The 27,645-nt window shown below is 39.3% G+C and overlaps 1 protein-coding gene across 2 annotated transcripts in view; it reads right to left on the reverse strand.

Annotated features, from left to right (window-relative positions):
• The window catches only part of lamb2l (laminin, beta 2-like), a 59,607-nt gene extending 35,481 nt beyond the window's left edge, over positions 1–24,126 (reverse strand). Inside the window, exons 1-3 of one of the 2 annotated variants that reach the window (XM_014409268.3) lie at positions 23,920–24,126; positions 12,426–12,481; positions 1,103–1,272 (exon numbers count right to left, since the gene is read on the reverse strand). In XM_014409268.3, the coding sequence (XP_014264754.3) occupies positions 1,103–1,272; positions 12,426–12,456 (201 nt within the window). In that variant the 5' untranslated portion in view covers positions 12,457–12,481; positions 23,920–24,126. Of the gene's footprint in view, positions 1–1,102; positions 1,273–12,425; positions 12,482–14,208; positions 14,418–23,919 lie in introns of those variants that run through there. The other variant, XM_014409269.3, reaches the window with a different exon arrangement.
• Positions 24,127–27,645: the final 3,519 nt, after the last annotated feature.

Raw genomic sequence — 27,645 nt, forward strand, 5'->3', positions numbered from 1 at the left:
TTAGTAGATGCCGCTATGATATCAATTTGAAGCTCCTACGTCACCTCATTCTCAAGTTATTGGATTTACAAACATAGGTATCCTAGCCACTGGCCCGAAAACAAAACTCCACCAGCCTTTTACAGCTGAGGGGTGATAAAAACAAAAGAAATGAAGAGCAAGCTAACAATCAACAGAGAACAATGAATAATAAACAGAACTTGAAAGTCAAAAGCACTGAGTCAAAAACACAAGCAGCATAAACACACATTAAATACTGTGACTGATTACAATCTGAACCCTATACCTTTCCTATCACTGCAGTAGAAGGCTGTCTTGCTGAGCTGGAAGTTGAATGTGGTGAATATTCCTACCCTGAGGCAAAGGAAGAGCAGGCACATACATGCAGACGAACGGAAATGCATGAATGGAGGCAGCGTAAACGACAACAGCATGGTGAACATGCTGGGAGACGTATTATTGTAAACAGAAAAAAAAAAGTTGCACGTTGCAGAAATGAACACTATAACATCATTTTGTCCTGAATAACTGCAGCTGCTTTATTTCACTAAAACATCCGCATCATATACATGTGTATTAGCATAGCTCCACAAAAAAAAAAAACACATACAAAAAAGAGAAAGAGAGAGGTGAAAGCATATAGGTAAAGAAGGTGTGGCTGACTTGTGTATCTACACCTGGGGCCTGTGCAGCGAGTGTTGCTCATTGAAACAAGGCTGCAAACAAACAGACAAATGAACAATTGAAGATGGAGTAGTGCAGAGGGAACGATGAAGATGGATGAATGTGTTATAGACAGGACATGCCAACTCATTTTTCTTTGCACTACTCAGTCTGCCATGTATTGTGAGGGAAATTGCAATGTGATGAGTGAGAGTCAAGCAGAGTGCATATAAAAAAAAAAACAGCTGTAGAAAAATCAATCGGTAAATTCAAATAAAGGAAGAAAACGATGTACTTGTGTGGTCTGTTATTACCTGGATCTTCAAATATAATGAGAAGCTATTACCACTTATTCCCAATTCATGCTCAGAATGAATGTGGGTATGCTCTTTGTATTCGCTCTTTACACTTTACATTCAGGAGTTTGTGTGTGACTGACCTGCAGATGACTGACAATACAATATCGCTCTGGTCCATTAAGGCCGCAAGTAGAGGTGGCCGTTAGATTGACAGCACGTCCAATCAGGAGGTTTCCTGTTGCAGGGTAACAGCTTCCCTCAGTGCAGCCATGAGGGCTTGATGGGAGCTCTTGTCCAAATACACAGACAGCTGGCCATGGATTAATGGATGGTAGAAACAGAAAACAGAATCATCAGAATCATTAATCACAGTCAGCTTCACACTAACAATGTTTCCACTAGATATTTTTCTTGTATTTAAAAGAATCACAAATCTCAAATCGCCCCCCAAAAAGCTGGAAAGAATTAAACAGTCATAAAGTTTACTTCTTTACTGCCAAGTAAACCTCTGCTTTGAATCACATATGAGCAAACTAGACCTTTTGACGGCTTGAATCTACAGAAAGCCATGTTGGAAACTTTGTCTAAATGGATGGGCACAGAAGCATCAGTGTGAGCGTTTTGGCTTGTGTCTGACGGCTTTAACCACAAGTGTCCGTATTTGGACATGAGGGTGGAGTGGTTATTAACTCTAATACTAATAAGCTCCATAATGTGCACATCCATAATGCAATGTTGATGTATATATTAGCCACTTCTGATAGGTGAAAGATTGATAAAATACCAGTATTTCATTGAACAAAGCTGAAGCACAAAATTCTTGGAGTTCTCTACCACCAAGAAGACCATATAAATTGTCAGAGAAGTCATTTACAACTGCTCAAAAAGGGACAAACATGTTGAAAAGGCCCAATTCAGTGTCCTGACTGACTCTGAGGAGAGTTTCATTAGAAAGTTATCAGCTAAACCAGCCATGCCCCTAATCTTAAAGCAATTTTTCATACAGGTAGGTTATTTGAAACCATTTTTATAAATGGGACAAACAATCAATTTCTTATAATGTGATCATAATTTTTAATTGTGTAAAGTTCGGCACCTTAACATGGCAGTCTACAGGGATTGACGCGCTTTTAGACTCAAGTGGTAAATGCAGAAATTGCAGTTTTTGCTATGTTTGCATGAATATTTTTAAACTCTGGAGGTTGCTACTCACAATCAAATGCACTGTCTATCCATGTTCAGTATATGTGTTGATAACAGTTCTTAAAAATGTAATCAGTTTATAGTCCAGTTTCTATCATTGCCATCTGTTTTTGTGTATTTGAATGTGTTCCATTATGCTCACTGTCAAACAGTTTTTCTCTTTTTGAGTTCTACTTTTCTTGTCACACTTTTGAATAAAAAAACATGCCTTTCTTGTCTGATTTAAAGAAAAAGCCAAAGCTTGATAATCTCGGAGCACAGAGACATAAAAGATGAGAGATAGCTGTTCATCCTGTTGATCTACAGAAAGCAAACAGGAAAGATATAGATGGTTCAAAATGGACTCAAAAGCATCCTCTCTAATGTGACTGACAGTAACTAGGCACTTTATTAGGAACCCCTGTACACCTGACTATTCAATGTATTTATACAGTCACAACAACAGTTGCCTCAAGGCCCTTTATATTGTAAGGTAAAGACCCTACAATAACACAAAGAAAACAGAGAAAACCCCAACAATCATATGACCCCCTATGAGCAAGCATTTTGGCAACAGTGGGAAGGAAAAACTCCCTTCTAACAAGAAGCAGAACCAGGCTGAGGGAGGAGCAGACATCTGCCCGGATGGGGTGAGGGAAGGGAGACAAGACAAAGACATCCCAACAGGTTTATTCAAGCAATACATGCAGTAAATCACAAGAATAGTAATTAGGAGTTTCATTCGGTGTTCACATCAATCATCAATAGCGTTGCGATAGTGTGAAAAATGGCATCAGAGTTCCCAGAGACTGTCAGACGTCAGGTTATTTTTCTTAACACAGAATATCTCTGCATCATCATTAACAGAAAGTTTCTGAGACAGACAACACATTCCACTCTAAAATGCTTTGGATTAGTTCTGTACAAAGCATGACAAGGCAAGTTAAGTGAGCCTGCATACAAGCCTCACTAAACATCATTAAAGCACTGGAAGACTGACAAAACCAAACATTCCTGGCATTAGAAGAAGACCTTAGAGATTTGTTAGATCATGCTGGGGAATAACAGCTTATCAAATAAATGTAAACGAAAGTTTCATCATGGCCTTTCGTATTTAGAAACTATAAAAAAAGACAAATCTGTTACTGACCTTACTGGCTACAAAGGACACTGCTCCCTTACCCAGATTGATTTTCCAACATACTAACAATTCACTGCACACACATATATCTATATATATATATATCTCTATCTCTCTCTCTCTCTCTCTATATATATATATATATATATATATATATATATATATATATATATATATATATATATATATATATATATATATATATATATATATATATTAGGGGTGCAACGATATTCGTATCGATATTGAACCGTTCGATACAGTGCTTTCGGTTCGGTACGCATATGTATCGAACAATACAACATTTGTAATTTATTTTATCAATTTTCCTTCTGACGATGCTGTCTGTGTTGAGCGCTCAGTGAATCTGTGTTCGACTACTCCGCCTAGGCTGCACTGTCGAGCGCAGATCCACTGAGCGCTCAACACAGACAGCATAGTCAGAAGGAAGAGCGCAGGGCAAGCTAGCGAGACAGAAGTTAAGCTCTCCTTGCAAGCTGGACCTCCCCCACTCTCATTCAGATCTGGCGTTTGGAATTATTTTGGTTTTCATGTGACGTATGACCCTGAAGGTAAGCGCGTCATGGACTAAAGTAAAACAGTATGTTGGATGTGCCATGCAATGCTCAATTACATTGGTGTGAACTAGTGTGTTAGGGCAGTTAGCTCGTTAATGTGTTGGCCGTCTAGCCCCATGCACGGAGCGATCGGCGGTAGCTCGTTAACGGAGATTTGCCGTGTTGTGGCGTTAAGGTAATTTCAATGAGATTAACCTGAAAGCACTAGTGGGAACACAAAGAATATGACTGCACATTTACGCCGACATCATCCTAGTGCAAAGACAAGTGGAAGCAGACAAAAAAAAGCAAGCATGCTACTAACTTTAGCCGAGTCATTTAGACAGCTGTTAGCACATGATTCTCCTTATGCTGCTGAGAATATAGCCCAGAAGAAACGGATAGTATAGCTTTTATTTTGGAAAGAGCCATTTCTCTGTAATAAACTCTCTTTTCCAAAGATGAGTGATTCCTCAATCAGATACAGGGCTTGCAATATCGCTAGCCCGACGTCCCGGAGCTAGCGATTTTTTCAGTCGGGCTACCAAAATCTATCTCTGCCCTGCCCGTCGGGCTATTGTAGGAAAAATATATGTCAATGCTTTTGCATTCTTTTGGAAATGTAGCTGGGTAATTATGTCATTGGCATCGGTGAGCCACTGTCGATATGTGACATATTGAAATCGCGTTTGAATTTGCGCTTGTTTTTTTGCTTTCACTTTGCAATCGTGCGAACTGTGTATAGAGAGCGACAGCACTGATCTGTGAGTGATGATAATTTGTGCACCAATTCCTCTGACATCGTCTTATTAATCGTTAGCTTACTATGCAAACATGACAAGTGAAATCTCCCGCAGCTTAAACATGTGAGAGGTTGATCGCGCAGAGAATCGCTGAGCTTATGTGAGTGCGTGTGTAAAAGCATTTCAGTTCTGCAGAGCCAAATAAGACAGGTCAGGGTGAAGAAGTGACAGCCAAAGAAAAGCTTACCACAAAACGGAGAAGTTATGACAAATCAGACTATAAGGCAAAAAGAAAGTGCAGCTTTATGGTTTCATGGACAAAATAATTTCTGTGGCTGCAATATGACGAGCTAAATAACCAGGGCTGCACATAAGTGGTCCGCAGGTGCGCATTCGCTGTCAAAATAAAAAACACGCACAAGGGTGGGGGTTAAATTTAAAAACTGTACTTTTGAGTTAAAATATATATTTATAATTTTAATAAATGACAAATTAAAAATGCATGAACATTTTTTGTATCGAAAAAATATCGAACCGTGACACCAAAGTATCGAACCGAACCGAACCGTGAATTTTGTGTATCGTTGCACCCCTAATATATATATATATATATATATATATATATATATATATATATATATATATATATATATATATATATATATATATATGAGGGGGGTTCAGGCCTATGCAGAACATCGATTAGCACTGATCCACACTACCAGGCTATACAGCAATGACATTGGAATGTCGTTCGGACTGGAGAAGTGTAGTCGGATGGTAACAAAGAGAGGGAAGGTAGTCAGAACTGAGGGGATTGAACTACCAGAAGGCAACATTGCAGACATAGAGGACAGTTACAAGTACTTGGGGATCCCACAGGCGAATGGGAACCATGAAGAGGCCGCTAGAAAAGCTGCAACCACCAAGTACCTGCAGAGGGTCAGGCAAGTCCTGAGGAGTCAGCTGAATGGTAAGAACAAGATCCGGGCCATCAACACGTACGCCCTGCCCGTGATCAGGTACCCTGCTGGGGTAATAGGCTGGCCAAAGGAGGAGATAGAAGCCACTGACATAAAGACAAGAAAGCTCCTTACCATGCATGGAGGGTTTCACCCCAAATCCAGCACCCTGAGGCTGTACGCTAAGCGGAAGGAAGGGGGCCGGGGACTGGTGAGTGTCAGCACCACAGTCCAGGATGAGACAACGAACATCCAAGAATACATTGGGAAGATGGCCCCAACTGACCGAGTGCTCAGTGAATACCTCAGGCAGCAGAAACCCAAGAAAGAGGAGGGAGACGAGGAACCATCATGGAAGGACAGGCCCCTGCACGGTATGTACCACCGGCAGATAGAGGAGGTGGCTGATATCCAGAAATCCTACCAGTGGCTGGACAAAGCTGGACTGAAAGACAGCACAGAGGCACTAATCATGGCAGCACGAGAACAAGCTCTGAGCACAAGATCCATAGAGGCTGGGGTCTATCACACCAGGCAAGACCCCAGGTGCAGGCTGTGTAAAGATGCCCCAGAGACAATCCAGCACATAACAGCAGGGTGCAAGATGCTAGCAGGCAAGGCATACATGGAACGCCATAACCAAGTGGCCGGCATAGTGTACAGGAACATCTGTGCCGAGTATAACCTGGAAGTCCCGAGGTCAAAATGGGAGATGCCCTCAAGGGTGGTGGAGAATGACCGAGCTAAGATCCTGTGGGACTTCCAGATACAGACGGACAAAATGGTGGTGGCTAACCAACCGGACATAGTGGTGGTAGACAAACAGAAGAAGACGGCCGTAGTGATCGATGTAGTGGTTCCGAATGACAGCAATATCAGGAAGAAGGAACACGAGAAGCTGGAGAAATACCAAGGGCTCAGAGAAGAGCTCGAGAGGATGTGGAGGGTGAAGGTAACGGTGGTCCCCGTGGTAATCGGAGCACTAGGTGCGGTGACTCCCAAGCTAGGCGAGTGGCCCCAGCAGATCCCGGGAATAACATCGGAGATCTCTGTCCAGAAGAGCGCAGTCCTGGGAACAGCTAAGATACTGCGCAGGACCCTCAAGCTCCCAGGCCTCTGGTAGAGGACCCGAGCTTGAAGGATAAACCACCCACAGGGGCGTGCTGGGTGTTTGTTTTTTTTAAATATATCTATATATATCTATATATCTATATATAGTCAGCTATATATATAGCTATATATAAGTGTATATATGTATATATATATCTATATATATCTATATATATCTATATATATATATATATATATATATATATATATATATATATATATACATACATATACACACACATATATATACATATATACACATATATGTATATACATATATGTATATACATGTATGTATATATGTATATATATATATAAAATATAGAAATATAGCAATTTTGATATAAAGGGTGCAGATGTTTTGTGTTAAAAAATACTGTATTCAGTGAAATAAGTGGTGCATTTCCACTTTAAAGACAGAGATATTGTTACAGTAGCGGATCTTCATATTAGATTCACAAGCCAAAACACTTGGGCATCAGACTGCTCTTCTGAAGTTTCAATGACAGAATCACAGTAGTGACAATGTTACTGGCTCTCAGCTGAAGGTCAGGTTTCCTCATTAGATCTTCAAAAAGTAAACTGCAGATCTAGCTCCCATGATTTGTTCCAGATTAAAACTGGGAAAATCCTTTTGTACGCTTAGTATGCATACTGTAGAGTAAAGCAATTGCATTTTGCAGCTGAAAAGACAACTGTGGAAATCATTTTACATTAAATATTTGCTTTCAAAACCTAAAGATTCTCTGGTTTACTCAGGCCAAAGTAACTACGACTACAGCTCTTCCAATCTCTCTGTACACACAGACACATACACAATGTCTTGGAATCAGTTCAAGTACAAGATTAACAGAGGAAGATTTTCTGAATTCCAGTGAAACATTAACAATGCCTGGTGGTACTACAGACTATTCTACTATAATATACCAGGAAATACACAATAAGCTTTTAGCATATTGCAGAACATGTTAAAGCAAAAGGAAAGAGGTTTACATTTAAAATGCCACAACATGTACAATGGTCACATACAGAAATGTACAAAAACGTGCTGCAAGGCAAACCTGTGGACTACTGATAAAGAGCAGACACACCCTGGACAAACATAAAACACACTTACATACATGCAGGAAGGTAAACCGTGTTTTAAGCTTAAATACATTCTTTCAGAAGCAGAAAAACCTTCAACTTTATATTTGTCGTTGGCGCAGCTAAAAATTAAGAGTTATGTTCCAGTTCACTACTCTGATAACTATTTAACAATACAGACACAGAGAGTATGACTAAGAGTTATAACTGAGTTTCACCTGACCTCACTTTAAAGGTATGATCAAATAACCTGTCCAAGGTGAGGCACCATAAAACACTGTACATGGAAACCCTCTTAACAGACATTGTAATAAATTTGGCTTTAGAGTAAAACAAAATAAGAGAATCCAAATTAAAATTGAGTCACGTCACGCCGCACAAAGAAATAAAAATGTGCATTTAATGTACTCTGATAATTACCTACATCAGGTTTTCAAAAAAGGGCAGTTTTTTTAAAAGGGAAAATTTGGCACGACAACGACAATTTTATTGGAAATATAAAGACTGATAGAGACTATGATAAAAGCAGCATTCAAATGTGCCAAGAGATCCTCTCCCAACACTCTGTCTAGGCATGTATACCTCAGTACTGATTTAGCCTGTGTTTTAATTAATGACTGAGTTTGTGTTTTGAAGGAGACCACACATGCAAAGAATGCTACTGAATATAAGCCACTCTCAAAAGTGCTCTGACTAATGTCTTTCCTCAATCTGTGTAAGATAGGGTAGAAAATTGTATTTGCTTTGGTAATTACAAGGCAAAGTCATCATCCTATGCAGACTAATTTTTGAGATGCTTCTAGCACCTCAGACATGACAATAGCGTGGATCTTTCTCTTTGTGTGGGCTACAGACACTTTGGTTTTACCTGTCCTGACTAGCATGTAAGACTTCAGTGTGTGTATTGTTGAGGACTTTTTTTTAATACTGTATATCTATTTGCAAATGCATTTATACTCACAGTACCCACAATTACTGTGTGACTGTGGCTGATTGCATTGAAGCATCTTATTATAATGATTGTAGTGTTTAGTACCAACTTCACCAGTTATTTTGGTCTCTTGTAGATAATTCCCATCTCCATAACTGCCTTCTATTAATATAATTAGGTGACAAATAATACACCTGTGTAGTGCCTACCTTTATACTTAAAACTTACACTATCAAAAATGACAGAGTAGTTGTAAAACAGCTAACTGAGCTAACTTAGTACAGAAGCAGAACTAGTGAAGAATATGAATGATCTTCTCATTGAATCTGACAGCAGACTCATCTCTGTGCTTGTCCCGTTAGACATTCAATACTGCTGACCACAATATTCTACTACAGAGATGGATTTAAAGGAATTCAGTAGTCTGAATCATATCCATGTAATAGACTCCAATTTGTGCATGCACATTCTTACACATGCACAGAAGTTAGTCACAAAGTTCCACAGGAGTCTGTGCTGGGACCACTTCCATTTACATTACACAATGCTTCCCTTAGGCAATATTATCAGAACCCATAGGATACATGTTCTTTGCTATGCAGATGATACCCAGCTTATATCCATGAAGCCAGATGATACAAACCAATCAGTTAAACTGCAGCAATGTGTCAAATACATAAAGATCTGTATGATCTCTAATTTCCTGCTTCTAAATGAACACAAAATCAAAAGAGGGGCGATTGCACAAAAATTCTAGAATCGCATTAGCAGACATGAGCATGGGTTGACCTGGGGTTGTGAAGTACTTTTATTGCACCATGTTCATTCACTCATAAGCTGCCGTAACATGAATCAAATGGCTGAATTGTCACCTCAGCTTGCAGTCAAGTTCTATAAAGTCTTGCTAATGACCTACTCATTTTATTCAGGTGTGTTTCAGGACACCAGCCCTCGAGGACTGGAGTTTGACACCCCTGCTCTACGGGATCAGTGCTGACAGCGTCACAGTTGGGATCAGTCAAGGATCCTGTTCTGCTATGAATAAGCTGGCCATTTTAAGTGGCTGTATTTGTACGAAATGTCAAACTGGCTGCAAGTTTTATCCAACCATTTTAAATTTTCCATACTTGATCAACAGTTTGTATGGACTATATTGCGATCAGTAAAAAACAGTCTCTTGGGAAATAACAATTGAATAAGGGGGACATGTTCATAGAGAAGAGTAGATATACTGCAGGAGAAGAATGGAGGACTCGTAGCGGCTTGGAAACAGGCTGGTGGCAGCAATTCTAAGCATCTGTACCATCTGTGTATGCATCACTTATGTCTATGCATCTAACACCAGGAATGTTTTCTGTCATGAATAACATTTTCCTCATGTTCCTGCATTCCTGCTATAAGGCTGTATTCAAGTGGATGGTGTGGGTTTCATTGCCATGTGCCAGTGCTACATATAATCACATGGAGGCAAACCAGCTGCTGTTTGTGCGAGGCACATTCTTTACCTGGCTGTTTTTTGACACTCAGTATTCTTGTAAAAAGAACTACAGTAGGTTTTTTTTTCCTTGATGCAAATTTGTTGGTCCTCTCAAAAGATTACAATCAACATTCTACATTTCACCAGAATATATTAGATTCTTGGAATGGGAGGGTATCACTTAATTAAGACCGACAGGATAGTAAATGGAAAGTCAGTGAGGTGGCTGCAGCTTTAGTTCCTTTTAAATATAAATGTTTAACCAGTTTTGCTTTTCAGAGCTTCTTTCCTGGCAAGAAATAAATTTTTTCGAGAACAGCCTTCTTGTCAAGGTTCTTGCTTTGAGTAAAGTGAGTAAAGTGTACCTCCTTTTATGTCCTTTTTATTATTATTATTATTATTATTATTATTATTATTATTATTATTATTATTATTATTATTATTATTATTATTATATAGCTGCACTTGAAGAACTGCTCATTTACTTCATCTCCTTTATCTTTTTTCCCACTGGGAAAAAAGTGCTTTGTGTGTGGAGGGCATGATGAAGAATGGAGTGAATGGAGTGAATACAAAGAAGACAGTTAATGGTAAAATATATGTATGTAATAAATATATGCAAAGATATATGAAAAAACAGAGCTTGAAAGTCAGCAACAACATCAAGTTCTAAACTTGCTTCATCTCCTGGAAGCACACTCACTAACTGTTGCAGGATATTTAATGCAGAGGTCAGACATATTTACATATACCTTTATATATTTACACAATATTTACAAATATTAAAATATGAAAGGTTTTAAGTAAATTATCATCCATCCTAGATATTCAATGACTGTTAAACTGATCCTTCCATGCTTTCATTTATTCACAAATATGTATCACCAGATGAAGCAAAGTTCATGCTCATTATTATTAAAGTTTAGTTTCTGACCCTGCACGTATGAATGGTTCCTTCCTCCAGTTAATAATCAACATAGAGACTGACCCAGATACCTGAGAATAGGCGAGTTAGGAATGGCAAGCATAAAATATGTAATCAGTCTTTATTGTCATGTGTGTGAGTGGCTAAAAATATATAACAATTTCCCTTTAACTTATAAAAGTACAGCATAACTAACCAGGGGGTAAATCTTACAAGTGAAATGGTGGCTATGCTCTTGTGTGGCCCTAAAAAGTATCGCACAACCGTACTATTAGGCCTGCAAGTCCTCTGATTTAGCTCTCCTGTCAGTGGCCTATCATTCCACAAATACCATCATGGCAGATTTCAGGAATCTTTTTAAATTTAATTCTAAACAAACATCTCAAAGAATTTTCCCTCAGAGAAGGAATTCATCCTAAGTGTACACTGAAGATTATGTTGTCTATTCTGAACCTGCGGTTCTGGTGTTAAATTTACTCAGAATATGACAATAGAGGAAATATTTTAATGCCTAAGGCATCGGCTGTTACAATAAGAAGTGAGTTTACTTTATAAAGGACCTATGAGGAAGTGGCATGCAGTGACTTTACAGAAAGACTGTCAGAGACAATTGCCCCAGCCCCATTCTCCCCGTACACACAAAAACACATTTCTCCACTATTTACCTATTTAACAAGATAAACTAGATGAGATTAAAACATACCATGAACAGACAGTCAATCTTACAACAACTTATGTCTGAAAGACCTTGAGGAGAGTGAACATAAGCAGTCCTAATATGCCAGGACAGGGGCTCAGGAACAGTAATGACCAGCTAATGTCAGTTCTCACAGTCATCTTCAATTTGTTGCTGGACCATTGTTGTACCTTCCTGCTTTAAGACTGCTGGCATCAAAAACCCACAGTCACTCATCTCAATGACTACTGCCCCACAGTGTTCCTTTTATGATGACGTGCTTTGAGAGACACATTGTCTCCAGCCTCCCTCCTGCATTTGACCCACTACAGTTTGCATACCGCTCAAATCACTTTACGGCAGATGCCATCTCCTCTGTAATACAACAGAGCCAAGCACATCTGGATGATAAAAACACAAACATGCAGATGCTGTATTACAATCAAAGGGCTCGTTGTCAACTTCAGGAGCGGCCAGGGCGGTAACACCACTCCTTATCAACAGCATGATAGTGGAGATGGTAACAAGTTCCTGGGAGTAGAGGTAATAAACACTCTGTCCTGGTCACTGCACACCGGAGCTCTTGCTAAGAGAGCTCAGTACTTATTACACAGGTCGAGGAATTTGTTCACCCCACAGAAAAAGACTAAACACATGTCTGACTTCTACTCACCCAGCATGAGGAGGCTCAGATGAACATTCATGATGGACAACAGGCTGTCTCTTTGCCTGTAACACACATAAATAATTTGTGAGAGAAAGAAATCAATAAAACATTTAGGCCACAGTAAAACACCACAATACACAGAGGCATTGTTTGTCCATAAACTAGAGTATTAACCACTGTCAGTCAAGGCAGGTGGTAGAGTCCCTTACAGATCTTAACAATGGTCTTGGCTGGTTGGAGTAATAATTACTCAGTGCTATGGTAACAGCTGATGTTACAACACAACCTCCAGGCTTTGCTGTGATGTAGTAGTATGGGAAAGATAGATGGTCTTGACTGAAAAGAACCAACCAGTGTCTACATTGCTCATGTTAGATAGTCTGAAATGTTACTCTGAGATAAGTAAAAGTGGTTATCAAAAAGGCAAGAGGACCAGAATAAATGAAAAGACTAAGTGTATTTAGAAAGCATGTCACATCCTTGATTTCTTTCGCCCTACATAAACCTACTTAGTTAAGAGGGAGACAGATTTTATTGCCCCACAAAGGTTTTCAATATGAAAGAATTGCCCAGAAAGCTCAACTTTGCTTGCTAATCCAGGAGATACTTTTTGTGCATGTGAAAAATATCAAAGGATACAAAAAGTTTATTGATCTCTAAAGAAAAAAAGTATCAAGTTTTCTGTATTGGTAGAGAAAATTTCTACTATGTGCGGTCTGTTTCTCATGATAAACAAAATGTAAAAAGAGACTGTCTGCAGGGTTTCTTTGTTATATGCATATCGTTTTAGAACAGTTTAGCTGCTGCCTAAATGCAAACTTTTTGCCTTTATTAAGACATCCATGCAGAGAGACATAAAGGGAGAAGACACACAATAAACAACCTGGGATAAATTTGAACCAGGGCCTCTGCAGTAGCCTTACTACTCAACTTGGTGAGCTAGATTGTAAAGAAAATAGTATACTTATTATTTATAACTGCAATAATAATTTGCTTCATGCACTACCAGAATTTTACATGTGACACTATTTACTGTCTAGACGATGGAACTGGTAGGATGCTCAAGTAAAAAATGGAAACACAAAATGCTGGATTTTTATCTATAATACAAAAAAATCTATTTGTTTTACACGTTTTGTTTAAAATCAAGAGCATATAAACTAGTTATTAATGCAGAAGGCATACAGTCATCTTTCCATCAATCACATAACTTCATGGGCTTACAACAAAGGTAAGATGGATGTGCTTCTTTTTTTTTCAAAAACAAAAAAGTCCCAAAAACACTAGATCCCTGTTAGTGAGGGGCCACTTACTGCACAGTCTAAGAGTGGGAAGATCTGCAAAGAATCATAATGCCTGTTTGCCACCGCAGAGTTGCAAAGAGGTATTTTGTCAATCAGTAATATTATATTTAACCCATCCAAGATCTACATGGAAGGATGAAGATGACAATAAACAGTTTTGATCAAAACTACATTCTAGCAAAAGCCATTTGGTAAGAGTTAAAACAAAGAAAAAAACAACAACCTGTAGCACTAATCTTAAATTTTAACAGCTACATGATTAAAAGTTTACAGTTTAGACACAAGTGGCCCACATGAGTGGCGACAGCACGAGGTTGCCTTTTAATCTGAACTCTTTGCCACAAGCTACAGAAATACCCAAAATATATTCAGAGTTTAGCTGATATTACACAAATGAAAAACCTATCTTAAAAAAATAACAACAAAAACACAACTGGGTAATATTCATGATGAATCCAACTAACTGAGAGCAGCCTTGTACTCACACAGCCATGGGTCACCTCACTCTGCTCTGCACAGCGTGGTCAGAATTGCTCACTGGAGGCCAACCTGCTTGACATTGCGTAGATTCCTGTATTCCAGTGCACGTGTTCAAGCCTTGGACCCCAATGTGTACATTTCCGCATGCATGCACATGTGCAGTGTGTATGTGCGGCAAAATGTGTAAAACAAACTTGAAAGTGCAACCGACGGCAGCGATGTAAAAACACAGGGAACGCCACCGGCCAATTGGAACGCAACGTGTCTGAGGGACCCCCTTCATTCCACTCGTCCCTCCCACTCCCTCTTTTTTGCTCTCCCTCCAGCCCGTCACTAGGGCACTGGGGTGAATGGGCAGCTATTCTTATTCTAATTTCACTGTCACTCTACAGGCCACTGCCTGAAAGAAGGGAATGGTCTCCAGGCTTTTGGAATGCACCACCCCTTTCTTCTGGACACTTGGAAGAGTGAATGGTGAGAGAGGAAGATGAGGGCAGAGAAAAAGAGCGAGAGGGACAGTTCAATGAGGAAGAGGAAGACGAGAGGATGATGGAAGAGGAGGGAAAATTTAATGTCAAAAATAAGGAAAATAATGACAAAAGAAACTGAGAAGAGTGGTACCGGCAGTCTGATCAGTTTAGCTTAATACAAACTAGGCGACTCTATAACAGCATTTTAATGGAAGTTAGAAAGAAGAACGACGCAGAAGATGAATTTTCCACATCTACTCTGATCAGCCCTGTCTCTGCATTAAATTATAACAAGTCCACCAAAATACTGAAGAGCAAATTTTAGAGGAAATTTTCTATGGTAGAAATCCCAAATATTCAGGTCAGGTGCTGTACAAACTAAATGACTAAATAACATAAAAGAGACCGACTAAATCTCTTCAAAGTATAAAGGAAACATCTTTGGGATTAATTTTGTTTTTTTCATTAATGTGACTACAAACCAAATGAAATTAACCCGTGTGTCATTTTGGACATGTGACAATAAAGGCTATACAAACTTCTTTTGGCGACCAGAGGGGTTGCCCCTGTTTGACATAAAAAAAAATGTTAGTTTATGATATGTATGCATTGGTTTCACTTTTCAAACCTGTAAGCAGCATTCACCCATCCATCCACAGATGCAGCTGTCAATCCAGCTGTCAGGGCGAAAGGACAGGTTGTCAATCTGTTGCACTGCTAATTAGCTCCTTGCTTTAGCTCGATATTTAGCAGGAAAGATAACACCGTGCCAATAATCTTCTTCTCATCAACAATTTACCAGAAAGAGGATTATTTTATTCTAAAAATAAAGTTTAATTTATATTTTAAAACAAGACTACTTGTATAATCACAAAATTGCATGTGCTGAGAATTTGTTGTTCCTTTTTTATCCTAACCACTGAAAAAATAAAGGATTTGAAAATAAAACTGAGCTGAAGCATAAGCATAAGGTCAAAGAGTTCAATTCCATTCAAATCACAGAAGTGACTCTGCTGCTGTGAATAGATTAGCAAAGAGAAAGGTGCATGAAGATGCATGATAGTACGCATGTGCATTTGAAATGAGTGTGTGTGGGTCATGTGCATGCATACATCAGCGTAACTTTGTGCTGAACATTGTGGGGGGGGGGGGGGGGGGGGGGGGTCACCATCTCTGTCTAAATAAATAAATAAATAAATAAATAAATCTGGGTAAATTCCCAGATGATTAAACATGCAACTATTTTGCTGGTAATACCTGAGATGAGTAAAGAAAATCAACAGCCTATTTATGCATATATGGGGTTATATTGGTTGGGTCTGATTATTGGGAGGGGGATCATAACCCCCCTAACCCATCTGAAAATTACGCCCCTGCATGCATGTGTGTGATTCAGGCGCGACAACTTAAAAGCTGCAGCACAGAACAAAGCAGCTTTCACAATCACAGCTCTCTGCTGATGTGACCTTTCACCTCTCCTAAAAGAGCGAGATACGTCTCAACACACAGTAAGCACGTACGTGGCAAGTGTAACTAGTAGTGACTTCAATGCGGTTTCTTAATCTGCTGTAAGAGTTCATAAATCAATTACTGAAAACTTCAACTACAATTCTACAAACATCTGAGAATTTGATCCCCTTGAAAATAAATGCAACATATTATTCAGGGTCAGAAACTAAGACACTACCTTCACAGAACTAAAGAAAAAAGAGCAGATCAAAAATTAAAAAGAATTGCAAGTATGCCTCTAACACTCTAGCCTGCAGCTCTTTTTAACGTATATCTTGCAATCCTCTTGTAATCCAACTATGCGGGTGTCTGGGTGTTAGACAAAACTACAGTAAAATAAATCAGATTGGCAACTTAGGGGTTGACAGTGGTTTCAGCTGCATGTACAGACATTTTCAGACTTTCATCATTTTATTCATTTTTTAAATTTTTATATAGGTCAAAGTGTCCCAGTTTTAGGCTGTAAGTAGCAAGCTCTTATGGATGTATTTAAATATAAGAAAAACATTGTTATGAATATGCAAGCAATAGGAACTGAACCTGGAACTCTTCTTAAAGTAGACAAATAAGACAATGATCATCACACTTAGAGGTCTTTGGTTAGGTTTCACTGCAGGCAGTCAAAGACCTTGAGCAAAGACTTTGGCACAGACGAGCACACAATCTCTACAATAGGACAGATAAGACGGACCCTGCAGAAAGTTCAGTGCCACCACTATAACTCCTGCATAGCGGTCGGACAAAGCCAAGGAATCTCTACACTCAAGTCCAAACAAACCCAGGTTCCCATATCCTTGAAAACCATAACATGATAAGCCTGACTCTGTGCGTGTGTGTGTCTGTGAGTTTGTGTACACATGAAATGAAGGCCGAACTACTGAAATCACTGCTGCCAACACACTGCAGCTTGAGGCACTGTTGTTAACATGCTGTAAAACAAGGTTGGGCTGAAAATGGGATCAGATCATTTCCTGGAGGAAGTTTACTTTCCAACAGGCAGGTGACTCGATATTTATGGTACCGTAGTATAGACAACCCATAGACAACCCATTTCTGCAATGTTATAGTCGTCTAAAGCAGGACAATAAAACAAAAAAAGCAGCAGAGGGCCTTGAACATAATTTATATAATTTATTGATAAGAAAATGTCACCTTTTTTTACCCAGCTGTCTTAGCAAGAGGCAGCGTACACCCTGGACAAGTCACCAGTCACAGGGCTAACACCCATTCGCACCTGTGGGCAATTTAACATTTCCAACTAACCTAACCTCACTAAGTGCATGTCTTTGGACCCAGAGAGAACCCACACAAACAGACGCCGGCCTGATGGTGGAATTGAACTGAGGACCTTCATGCTTTAAGGTAACAGTGCTAATAACCAGGGTTACTCATCAAATACTGAATTATGGTGGGTCTGTGGGATCAAATAAAGAAATTATGACCACTTATACCTAGAATTACTGACATAACTTTGACCCCGTATAAATGAATATAAAACCACCTCTGATGGAGCGTGATTCCATATCTTGGGAAGTACATGTGAGCCCAAGCAGAAGGTTACAGCGTGGGGTTTTATATATTGCCTTTATTTTAGAGCAACTAATGTCACACATTATGCCAGACTATTTTTAAACTTTTTCAGTGTTCTTCTTCTGTAATAATTACTTTATTTAGCTGTCTTAGTTACTGTTTTTGTTATTTGTTACACCCTGTTTATTAGTTTATTCAAATGTGTATTTTAACTTTTTTTTAATATCTGTAATCAAATTATCTAAATCATTTATAAAAACTAAAAACCATACATACTTTTGTTTGGTCAAATCTCAATTAAAATTTAAAATTAGATGAAAATTAACGATTTCTTCAAGAAATTACTTCTCTGCCATTACTTCGGTTGCTGTAGAGCGGGCTCAAATGACCTGGAATCCTGTTAAGTTCTACTTACATTAATGGTATCCATCCATCATCTTTATTATGGTGCTGGCATCTATCCCAGTTAGGGAAAACCCTAGACAGGTTCCCAGTCTGTAGCAGGGCTCAGAGAGACTGACAGGCATTCATGCTGGCATTCACACCGTCTGTCATTTTAGAATCACTGATTAATCTAACCCTCTGCATGCCTTCAGGCTGTGGGAGAAAGACAGAGTAACACCTACATAGTAATCTATTATATTGTAGGAAATGTTTTTCAGGAAGGAATTACAAGTAATCTATTTCACACCATGCCCCTCAGACTTTAAAACTTTAGGAAAGATCTCCTATTTGGGATGGGACACAACATATTTGATTATAAAAGAGTGTATGGAAGAAGCTGTTTCTGAATTCTGAAAATCTGCAATCAGAAAAGATCTACAAGAAAGAGACAGATATTTAACAATTTTTGGAACTACAACTGTAACATGCTTCATAACTATACAATATAGACAAATACACATTACATATATAGCAGCTTAACTTTTTTCCTTAAATTTGTACAAATTCACTTCCTCTAATGATACTGACTAAATGTTTAGAGCAAAGAACTGAGACAAGATTGAAACCACCCTTGAATTAGTCTAATGTACAGTGATGTTCCGTATGAAAATGAAGGATACAAGCTATAAAAAATACAAGGTTAAATAAGAGCATAACGCAACAAAACATACAGACATTTAATTAAAAATGTGAAAGTCCATTGCTGGAATACACACAATATATTAATAGAATCCTTGTCCAAAAATACACCAAATCACTTTGTGTATGTAGGAATCAAATAAGATCATGTCTTTCCATTTTGTTAATACTGGTTCAATCCCACTCATTATACATGAAAGCCTTTTTGCACTGAACTGCAAGACATGAGTCATATTGGTCATAAATTACTTTAACATCCCTTAAAGCCACAATAACTGTGTCTCCTCAGATCAAATTAAGCCTATGTTGAAGTCACTGTGAAGTTATTTGGAGCACATCTTTCAAAATGCAACACATTTTAAAAGCCTACAGGAAAAGTTTGTGATGGAAGTCGAGACTTGTTTATAATAAGGACACGATTAAATCTTACCCTTTAAGGAAATTAACTTAATATTTAGATTAATAGAATGAGCTGGGTTTTCTATTACTATATAGCTGGAGGTGAGTTAACAATTCCAGCTTTATAGATGAGCGGCCTTAAATGCCTCAGCCCTTCTCAGTCAATGTTCGCCCCTTTATTTCAGAGCATCTGGTGCTCACTGACCTCATTTAAGCCTCTATTGCTTCAGTCTCACGTTATAACATGTTATAACAATTGTATGCACCAATTGCTCACACAGAACACCTTCAAAGTAAACAGTTTAGTTAAAGAAAAACTGCCTTCAAACGACTTTCAAAACCACTGCATAAATCATCAGATCATCACCCCGGGAGCCAAAGGAAATCTCATAATGCTGTCTGGACAGTTGGCGCGTTTTATACAGTAAAGAAAAGATCACAATCAAAGACAGTTTTATCCAGATTTTCTCTGCTGCTTGACACAAGCATGAAATAAAGCACACCCAATACCGCCTACTGCTTGGCTTACATTTGCTCCACACCACCTGTGTACACACAGACACACAATGGGAAGTGTGAACGTGCAATCCCCTTCAAAACACAACCGATACATTTTGTTTTTTCTCTCTAAACAATCGAGCAACATTCTGCATCAGATCACCTGAAATGAGCGTTATCGTTCAAAGTCTTTGGTGTTTTACCATATAAAGCAAAATAAACTCAAAGGGACATGCCTGTCTGACAAGCCTGACAAAAACTCACGCAAGGGCATGACCAAACAGTAGCGAGTGAGGAGCTCCTGCAGCGCGTTGCAGACACATGCGAACGAACGTAGTCGTGTTTGGACTAGAAAAACCGAGGATTAGTTGGCGCAAGGTGGAGATGAACAGGGCAGCTGTGAGGTTGTGGCTCAGCATTAACACCTTTGTAGTAGTGCCTATAGAGATAACCGAGAGAGTGCTGCAGTTCACTAGACAACAGTGTTACCTGTGAACTATTAGAAGTGCAGTGTCACATATTAATGTACCTCCGACTTCTGTCAGCCTTGGCTAGCTAACACAATGCATGGAATTCCAACAACAAAGGCTAGCCATGCAGATAATGCAAAATTACCAGATCTGTATCACTTATTGTAATAATTTTTCTTCCACAGCTTCTTGTGTGGCTCATTGGCATCTACATTTTTTGCACATAAAAGTGCAAAAAAAGGTTTTTATTATATTACAATATTTGAAATTCCTATTGTTCTGTTGGACTGACTAAGAGCACAGAAGCCCTATTTATAGGTTTGTATTAAGGAACAAAAGCAAACAAAAGTAATCTAACGTGACACTTTATTAGATACTCCTTACTAGTATGAGTTGGACAACCTTTTGTTTTCGGAACTGCCCCTTTGTCTTCGTGGCGCAGGTGCTGGAAAATCCTTGATGTATTTGCAAATACTGAGATGACAGCGTCTGCAGATTTGTGGGCTGGCGGTCATGATTTGCCACATCCCAAAGGTTCTCTGTTAGATTGAGGCCTGGTGACTACAGTGAACCCATTGTAATGTTCAAGAACCCAGTTTAAGATGATTTGAAACAGCCATCAGAAGAACGGTACAAATTGGTCATAAAAACATTGCTGACTCACTTGGTGAAGTTTTGTTTCTTCACCTTGCAAATCTACTGGATTTATACCATTTTTACACCACTTTGTTTTTCAACTGAACAAACCAAAGGTCTTTGCTATTTCTTTGATGGATAGTCATTCATTTTTAGACTTTTAGTGATTTTTTTTCTTTGCATTATCCTCCCATTACATTTCATATTCATATACAAGTTCCTCTTTGAAATGATGACCCAGTTCTCTGTTAAATGAACCATGTGTGAGTTCTTTTATGAAAGAACTAGGGCTGTTGTCATGCTCCTCAGCCTTTGATCCAATGTTTTATGTTTTTGGTGTTTCAAGTTCTGTATAGATATTTAGTATTAAATATCTTCAGTTTGAGTCTTATTTACTTTCACCTCTTTATATTCCCTCAGTGTTTCACGCCTTTTCATTCTGTGTCATTTCCTGTGTTTAGTTCTATCTGCACTCTTCTGTCAGTTATTGCTCCTCAAGTCCTTTTTATTTTGATTCTTGTCATTAGACTGCAAATAACAAGTTCAGTTGCACAACAGCCATATTAGTATATAAGAAACAGCATAGACACCACATTGTCACCAGTGCTACAATGTAACAACTAAGTGAGGCTGACTGAGGCAGGGTTTTTGCCATGCTGGATTCTGTCATGGGTATCCCAGCTGTTCCTGCAACCTTGCATGTCCAGAACAGTAACACCTCTGATCTGATGATTCTTGGTGGCAATAAAACTAGACAGAAGTACTGAGATGAGTTTCTTCAGTCTGCACTTGTGCCTTTTCTGTGGCAACACCCCTACCTGCAAATGTTTCATTACCACACTCCCAAAGTAGCATCAGCCTTTCTGGAAGAAGCATATCCAGTGTCTTTGCCAATACTTAGTCTAAATATATCTCCTACTGAACACTACTTTAGACATGCTGGGTTGATGTGTCCATCAGAGGCAGCCATAACCAATGATGACTGCACAGCTGGAGGCTGCAATCATCCTGGAATCAACCAGGTCATCAACCAGTGAGTGTATGCCAAAGTGTTGGTCTACAAAATACCTTAAAAATACAAACTTCATATTCTATTTTTAACTAGTACACCATCAGCCAAAGCAGATAGCAAATATATGTTTCTCTTACATGTCTTGGTTTACCACTATAGCTCCGAGTAGCTCATGGATCCTTTTAACCCTTAGTTAGAGTTGTAAATAGAAGTAGGGTGACAGGCCAGGTACTAACCTGATTAAAACTACACTAAGCCTATAAGAGCCATGGGACCCTGTGCCTCCAAACACAGCCAATACCAGGATAAGCTGATGAAAAGAAATTAATGCTAAAAAGCATTTTTTGAATTACAAGGAACAATATGTCAAGGGCAGTAATTTAAATGCTTTTTTCTTGATATGAACAGATAAAAAAGAAGTCTTTATATAATTACTCTGTACGGCCTTACAATAAATAACAAACCCATCAAAATACAGAGACAAGAAGATTAACAATAAACATGGTAACAGAATCAGGTACTAACAGACAGATGAGACAGAGGAGGGACAGCCAAGGAAAAACTGGGGAGATTAAAATAACAACAAACCACAGCTCAATTAATCTCTTTGCTTCTTTATGATACAATATTACTATGAGACTACTGTAAACAATGGAATCACTCACTTTAAGAAACTGTGCCATGGCACAGTTTTCTTTTTAATTATTTTTCACTTCCTTGAGCACTATTATGAAGGGCCAGTACCAACAAATATATTTGTCAAGCTCCTGAAATGTAACTGTCAAACACCGTCTTTTCTTCTTTATATGACCTCTGTAGCTGTAACAAATGTTTGACCACATTATTTTAGATGCTGAATATGAGCTCTGCTCCGCATTAATCTTAGCTGCTGGTTAATCTGGCAGGAATGTGTGCAAGAGTGTCAGAAATCTGCCTCCCAGCCATAAGAAAACTTGTGGTGTCAGTGAGAAAGCATGTCCACACATCCATCACTTTACAGGACACACAAGCTCATATTCATCAAAGTCATAATAGAAATATATACATTCCCCTATGGCGATCAAATATTCTCAAAATATGCTTTCCAATTTAATGATAAAAAAAAATGATATGAACACATTTTTTTCTGTGCTATGACTAGTCAAGGTGTGCTTGTTCAGGTTTTTCCCAGGTATGCTGCCATATCCATATCTAGGACTTGGCACCGATTTTACACAGGATGTCTTTCATGGAGCAAACATTTATCTGGGCTTGGAAGCAGCACTAGAACAGCACTAGCTTGTGGCCTCCTAAGGTCACCTGACATGACAACTAATACCTTGCGGTGTGTGTGTGTGTGTGTGTGTGTGTGTGTGTGTGTGTGTGTGTGTGTGTGTGTGTGTGTGTGTGTGTGTGATTGAATGAATGACACTTGAAAGTACTTTAAGCACTTGACTGCGAAGAAAGACACTATAGAAGTACCAGTTATAAGTGAATCAAACTTTGGATGCACACTCTTCTATGCACGTTTAAATCAGATATAATAGAGCAGAGAGAAACTATTTTTCCTACGAAAAAATGTCAAACAACCTCCAGTGTCTAGATACATATTATCATATTATCTAAGTGAATGTTAACAGGGATTTTGCTGCACTTGCTTTAGCGTCACCAATAAAAACCCATATAAAAATCCAGCCTCAAACATGAAACACAAAACGCAGTTGGATCATTTTTAGGGGTTATACCTACAGTAGCAGTTGTAGTAGTCAACAGTTTCTGGCTACATGTATCTACAAGGTGCAGAAAAGTTCATTCATTTATAGATTCTTTTAATTCCTTTGATTTTATTCTCACTACGTAATCATTAACGCAAGCTAAGCGCTAACAAAGATTAATTAGCCTTAGCATAAAAGCAGTCTTCAATGTCACATTTTAGCCCCTACATGGGTTTTACTACTGCAGCACCTGGGCTACAGTAATAAGACAAGGTTTATATAAACTTGCTCTTCAGCAAACAGAGGAGCATAAGCTCACTGTAACAGTATGACATTGGTGGTTGTGAGTTATTGGATTTCACTGAGGAGTTTCCTTACAGAAAAGTTTTGAAAGACAAAAATTAACACAGCTCACCTGCCCCGAAGCTTTCTGCTGGCTCTGTTCGCTCCTTCACACACACACACACACACACATACAGAGCTAAACTAAATTTCTTTCGTTTTCTTTCACTCAGACTCACACAGACACACACACACACTCTCTCTCTCTCTAACAGAGCTCGTCCCGCAGCGGCTCGATGCACTGCCTGTGTGAGTTCGGTCCTCGGTCCTGACGAGGTACGGCGGCGCGCTCAGCCCCGCCAGGGGGAGGTGTCAGGCAGTCCCAGGTAAGAAGGAGCAGGTAGAGTTCGTTCACAGAGCCCGACCACGCCCGCAGAGACCAAGGCCACAGGCAAAGTTCTATACTTTAACTCTCAGTGTTGAAAAGTGTTGAACTTCCTGCAGTGAGAGGTCAAACTTGCTCAAGAGAAAGCAAGCAAAAAAAAAAGTTGGAGTGAAAATGTTTACTGTTTATTTACTTATGGATTCCACGTGGATTTCAGATTTAAACTCCAGTATTTTTTGGAGGGAAGTGGTTTGCTTTAACACATACTCTAGTGCACAACTCTTGGTGTCACTTATTTATGTGGAATATGGAGCTCTTTCCAGCTCTCACCCTTTCATACTGTAGACTATTTATGTTTGTCTTTTTTCACTTTCCTCAAAGAGCAAATCCATTTATGTTTCATATAAGTGGGACTTTTCATACAAGCTTGACTAAAATGTCAATGTTCATTTAAATAGCCTTGTTGGAAAAAATATGCTTTTGGTACAGCCTTTTTCAAGTGTGTGTTCCAATATGTTTCTGAGGCCTCACCAGACAGTGAGCATATATTTGATCAATATACAAAAATGCTCATGTGGCTTTTTTTTTGTTTTTGGTGCATGAGCGTCACATACTATATTCTTTTTTAATAAAGGAAACAAATCACAGAATATACAGGGAGTGCAGAATTATTAGGCAAATGAGTATTTTGTCCACATCATCCTCTTCATGCATGTTGTCTTACTCCAAGCTGTATAGGCTCGAAAGCCTACTACCAATTAAGCATATTAGGTGATGTGCATCTCTGTAATGAGAAGGGGTGTGGTCTAATGACATCAACACCCTATATCAGGTGTGCATAATTATTAGGCAACGTCCTTTCCTTTGGCAAAATGGGTCAAAAGAAGGACTTGACAGGCTCAGAAAAGTCAAAAATAGTGAGATATCTTGCAGAGGGATGCAGCAGTCTCAAAATTGCAAAGCTTCTGAAGCGTGATCATCGAACAATCAAGCGTTTCATTCAAAATAGTCAACAGGGTCGCAAGAAGCGTGTGGAAAAACCAAGGCGCAAAATAACTGCCCATGAACTGAGAAAAGTCAAGCATGCAGCTGCCAAGATGCCACTTGCCACCAGTTTGGCCATATTTCAGAGCTGGAAGAAGTCTGCATCCTTCAAGAAAAACATGATTTTCATGCAGGACAATGCTCCATCACACGCGTCCAAGTACTCCACAGCGTGGCTGGCAAGAAAGGGTATAAAAGAAGAAAAACTAATGACATGGCCGCCTTGTTCACCTGATCTGAACCCCATTGAGAACCTGTGGTCCATCATCAAATGTGAGATTTACAAGGAGGGAAAACAGTACACCTCTTTGAACAGTGTCTGGGAGGCTGTGGTTGCTGCTGCACGCAACGTTGATGGTGAACGGATCAAAACACTGACAGAATCCATGGATGGCAGGCTTTTGAGTGTCCTTGCAAAGAAAGGTGGCTATATTGGTCGCTGATTTGTTTTTGAATGTCAGAAATGTATATTTGTGAATGTGGAGATGTTATATTGGTGTCACTGGTAAAAATAAATAATTGAAATGGGTATATATTTGTTTTTTGTTAAGTTGCCTAATAATTCTGCACAGTAATAGTCACCTGCACACACAGATATCCCCCTAAAATAGCTAAAACTAAAAACAAACTAAAAACTGCTTCCAAAAACATTCAGCTTTGATATTAATGAGTTTTTTGGGTTCATTGAGAACATGGTTGTTGTTCAATAATAAAATTATTCCTCAGAAATACAACTTGCCTAATAATTCTGCACTCCCTGTAGTTCCAATTATCTGTGGGTTTCCCAGGTTTGCTGACCAGCAGTCATTTACACTACCTTTCACCCCAATAGAAGCGTACGCTGCAGATGGAGAGCCAACGGCTAAGGCCAGGAGAAGTATCTCGAGTCGCCTTCAGAGCTTCCTGTGTTTCATCACTCTTGACATGCTTCATAGCATTCAAGAATGGACTATTCAACATGCACAGCAAACGGAGCATGTTCATTGGTTCATGGACCTCCCTGAACTAATGGCATTTATTGCAATTGTCATCTTGCGGGGGGTTTACAGGGTTCCATTGGTAAATGACTGCTGGTCAGCAAACCTGGGAAACCCACAGATAATTGGAACTATGGCACGAAACCGCTTCCAAGACATCATGCAACACCTACGCTTTGATGACAAGTCCACCCGCAGTGATCGAGCAAAGACTGATAAGTTCGCTGCAATTTCCAGTGTGTGGGGATCATTTGTCACCAACTGCATCACGTGCTACAACCCTGGTCTACATATCACCGTTGATGAACAGCTTTTCCCATCAAAGACTCGGTGCTGTTTCCTGCAGTATATTGCAAGTAAACCGGACAAGTTTGGGATCAAGTTTTGGGTGGCCTGCGACCACCGAAGTACATTTGCAATGTCTTCCCACATCTTGGCAAGGACCCCAATCGTCCCACTGGGGAGAGACTTTCTGAAAATGTAGTAATGAGGCTGATGGAACCATTCCTAGACAAGGGCAGAAATGTTACCATGGACAATTTCTTCACATCGCTTTCACTTGCGCAAAAACTTCTTGGCCGGAAAACCACCATCCTCGGCACAGTCAACAAGATTCGCAGGGAAATTCCTCAATCCACTAGACAGACAGATCGCAATGAATTCACCACTCAGGTATGCCACTCCACACCGAGCCCTGGAAAAAGGGCCACGTGTCAGGTCAAACACAGATGCAAAAAAAATCAGGCCACTGTGCGATGTGTTCACTGCTACAGGTACACATGTGGTAAATGCAGACGACAGATACCGTGGCAGTGCCAGGATTGTGAGTGATTGCTGAAAATGTTGAAATGTACTCACTCACTTTTTATCATTATTTGTAAATATGTGTACAAATGGTTGGTTTTTTTGTACTGTTTTCATCAATAAATGTCAGCAACAAAGGACATACAAAGGACATGTGTTGATTTCTCCCTAAGATGGCAAACTGAAACACTCCACTCCCCTACCCCCTCAATCACTCACCCCCACTCCCCTCCCTCCAGAATTCCTAGGTAACGACCTAATATACATATGAATGACTCCAGCATTTGACTGACTGCTCTCCGGCTTTTAAAGGTAGAAACGCAAAATGATGACTCCGCGGGGGTCTAAGGTAGAAAACCAAAATGACTGCTCTCCGGGGGTGTTAAGTTGCCTAATAATTATGCACAGTAATAGTCACCCGCACACACAGATATCCCCCTAAAATAGCTAAAACTAAAAACTACTTCCAAAAACATTCAGCTTTGATATTAATGAGTTTTTTGGGTTCACTGAGAACATGGTTGTTGTTCAATAATAAAATTATTCCTCAAAAATACAACTTGCCTAATAATTCTGCACTCCCTGTATACATGCAAATTTAATGCTTTCCTTCTCATCACATGCTGCTCTAGCTTGCTTGAAAGGTGGA

Source organism: Maylandia zebra, linkage group LG20 (genome assembly GCF_041146795.1).
Source record: "Maylandia zebra isolate NMK-2024a linkage group LG20, Mzebra_GT3a, whole genome shotgun sequence".
NCBI classification, from domain to species: Eukaryota; Metazoa; Chordata; class Actinopteri; order Cichliformes; family Cichlidae; genus Maylandia; species Maylandia zebra.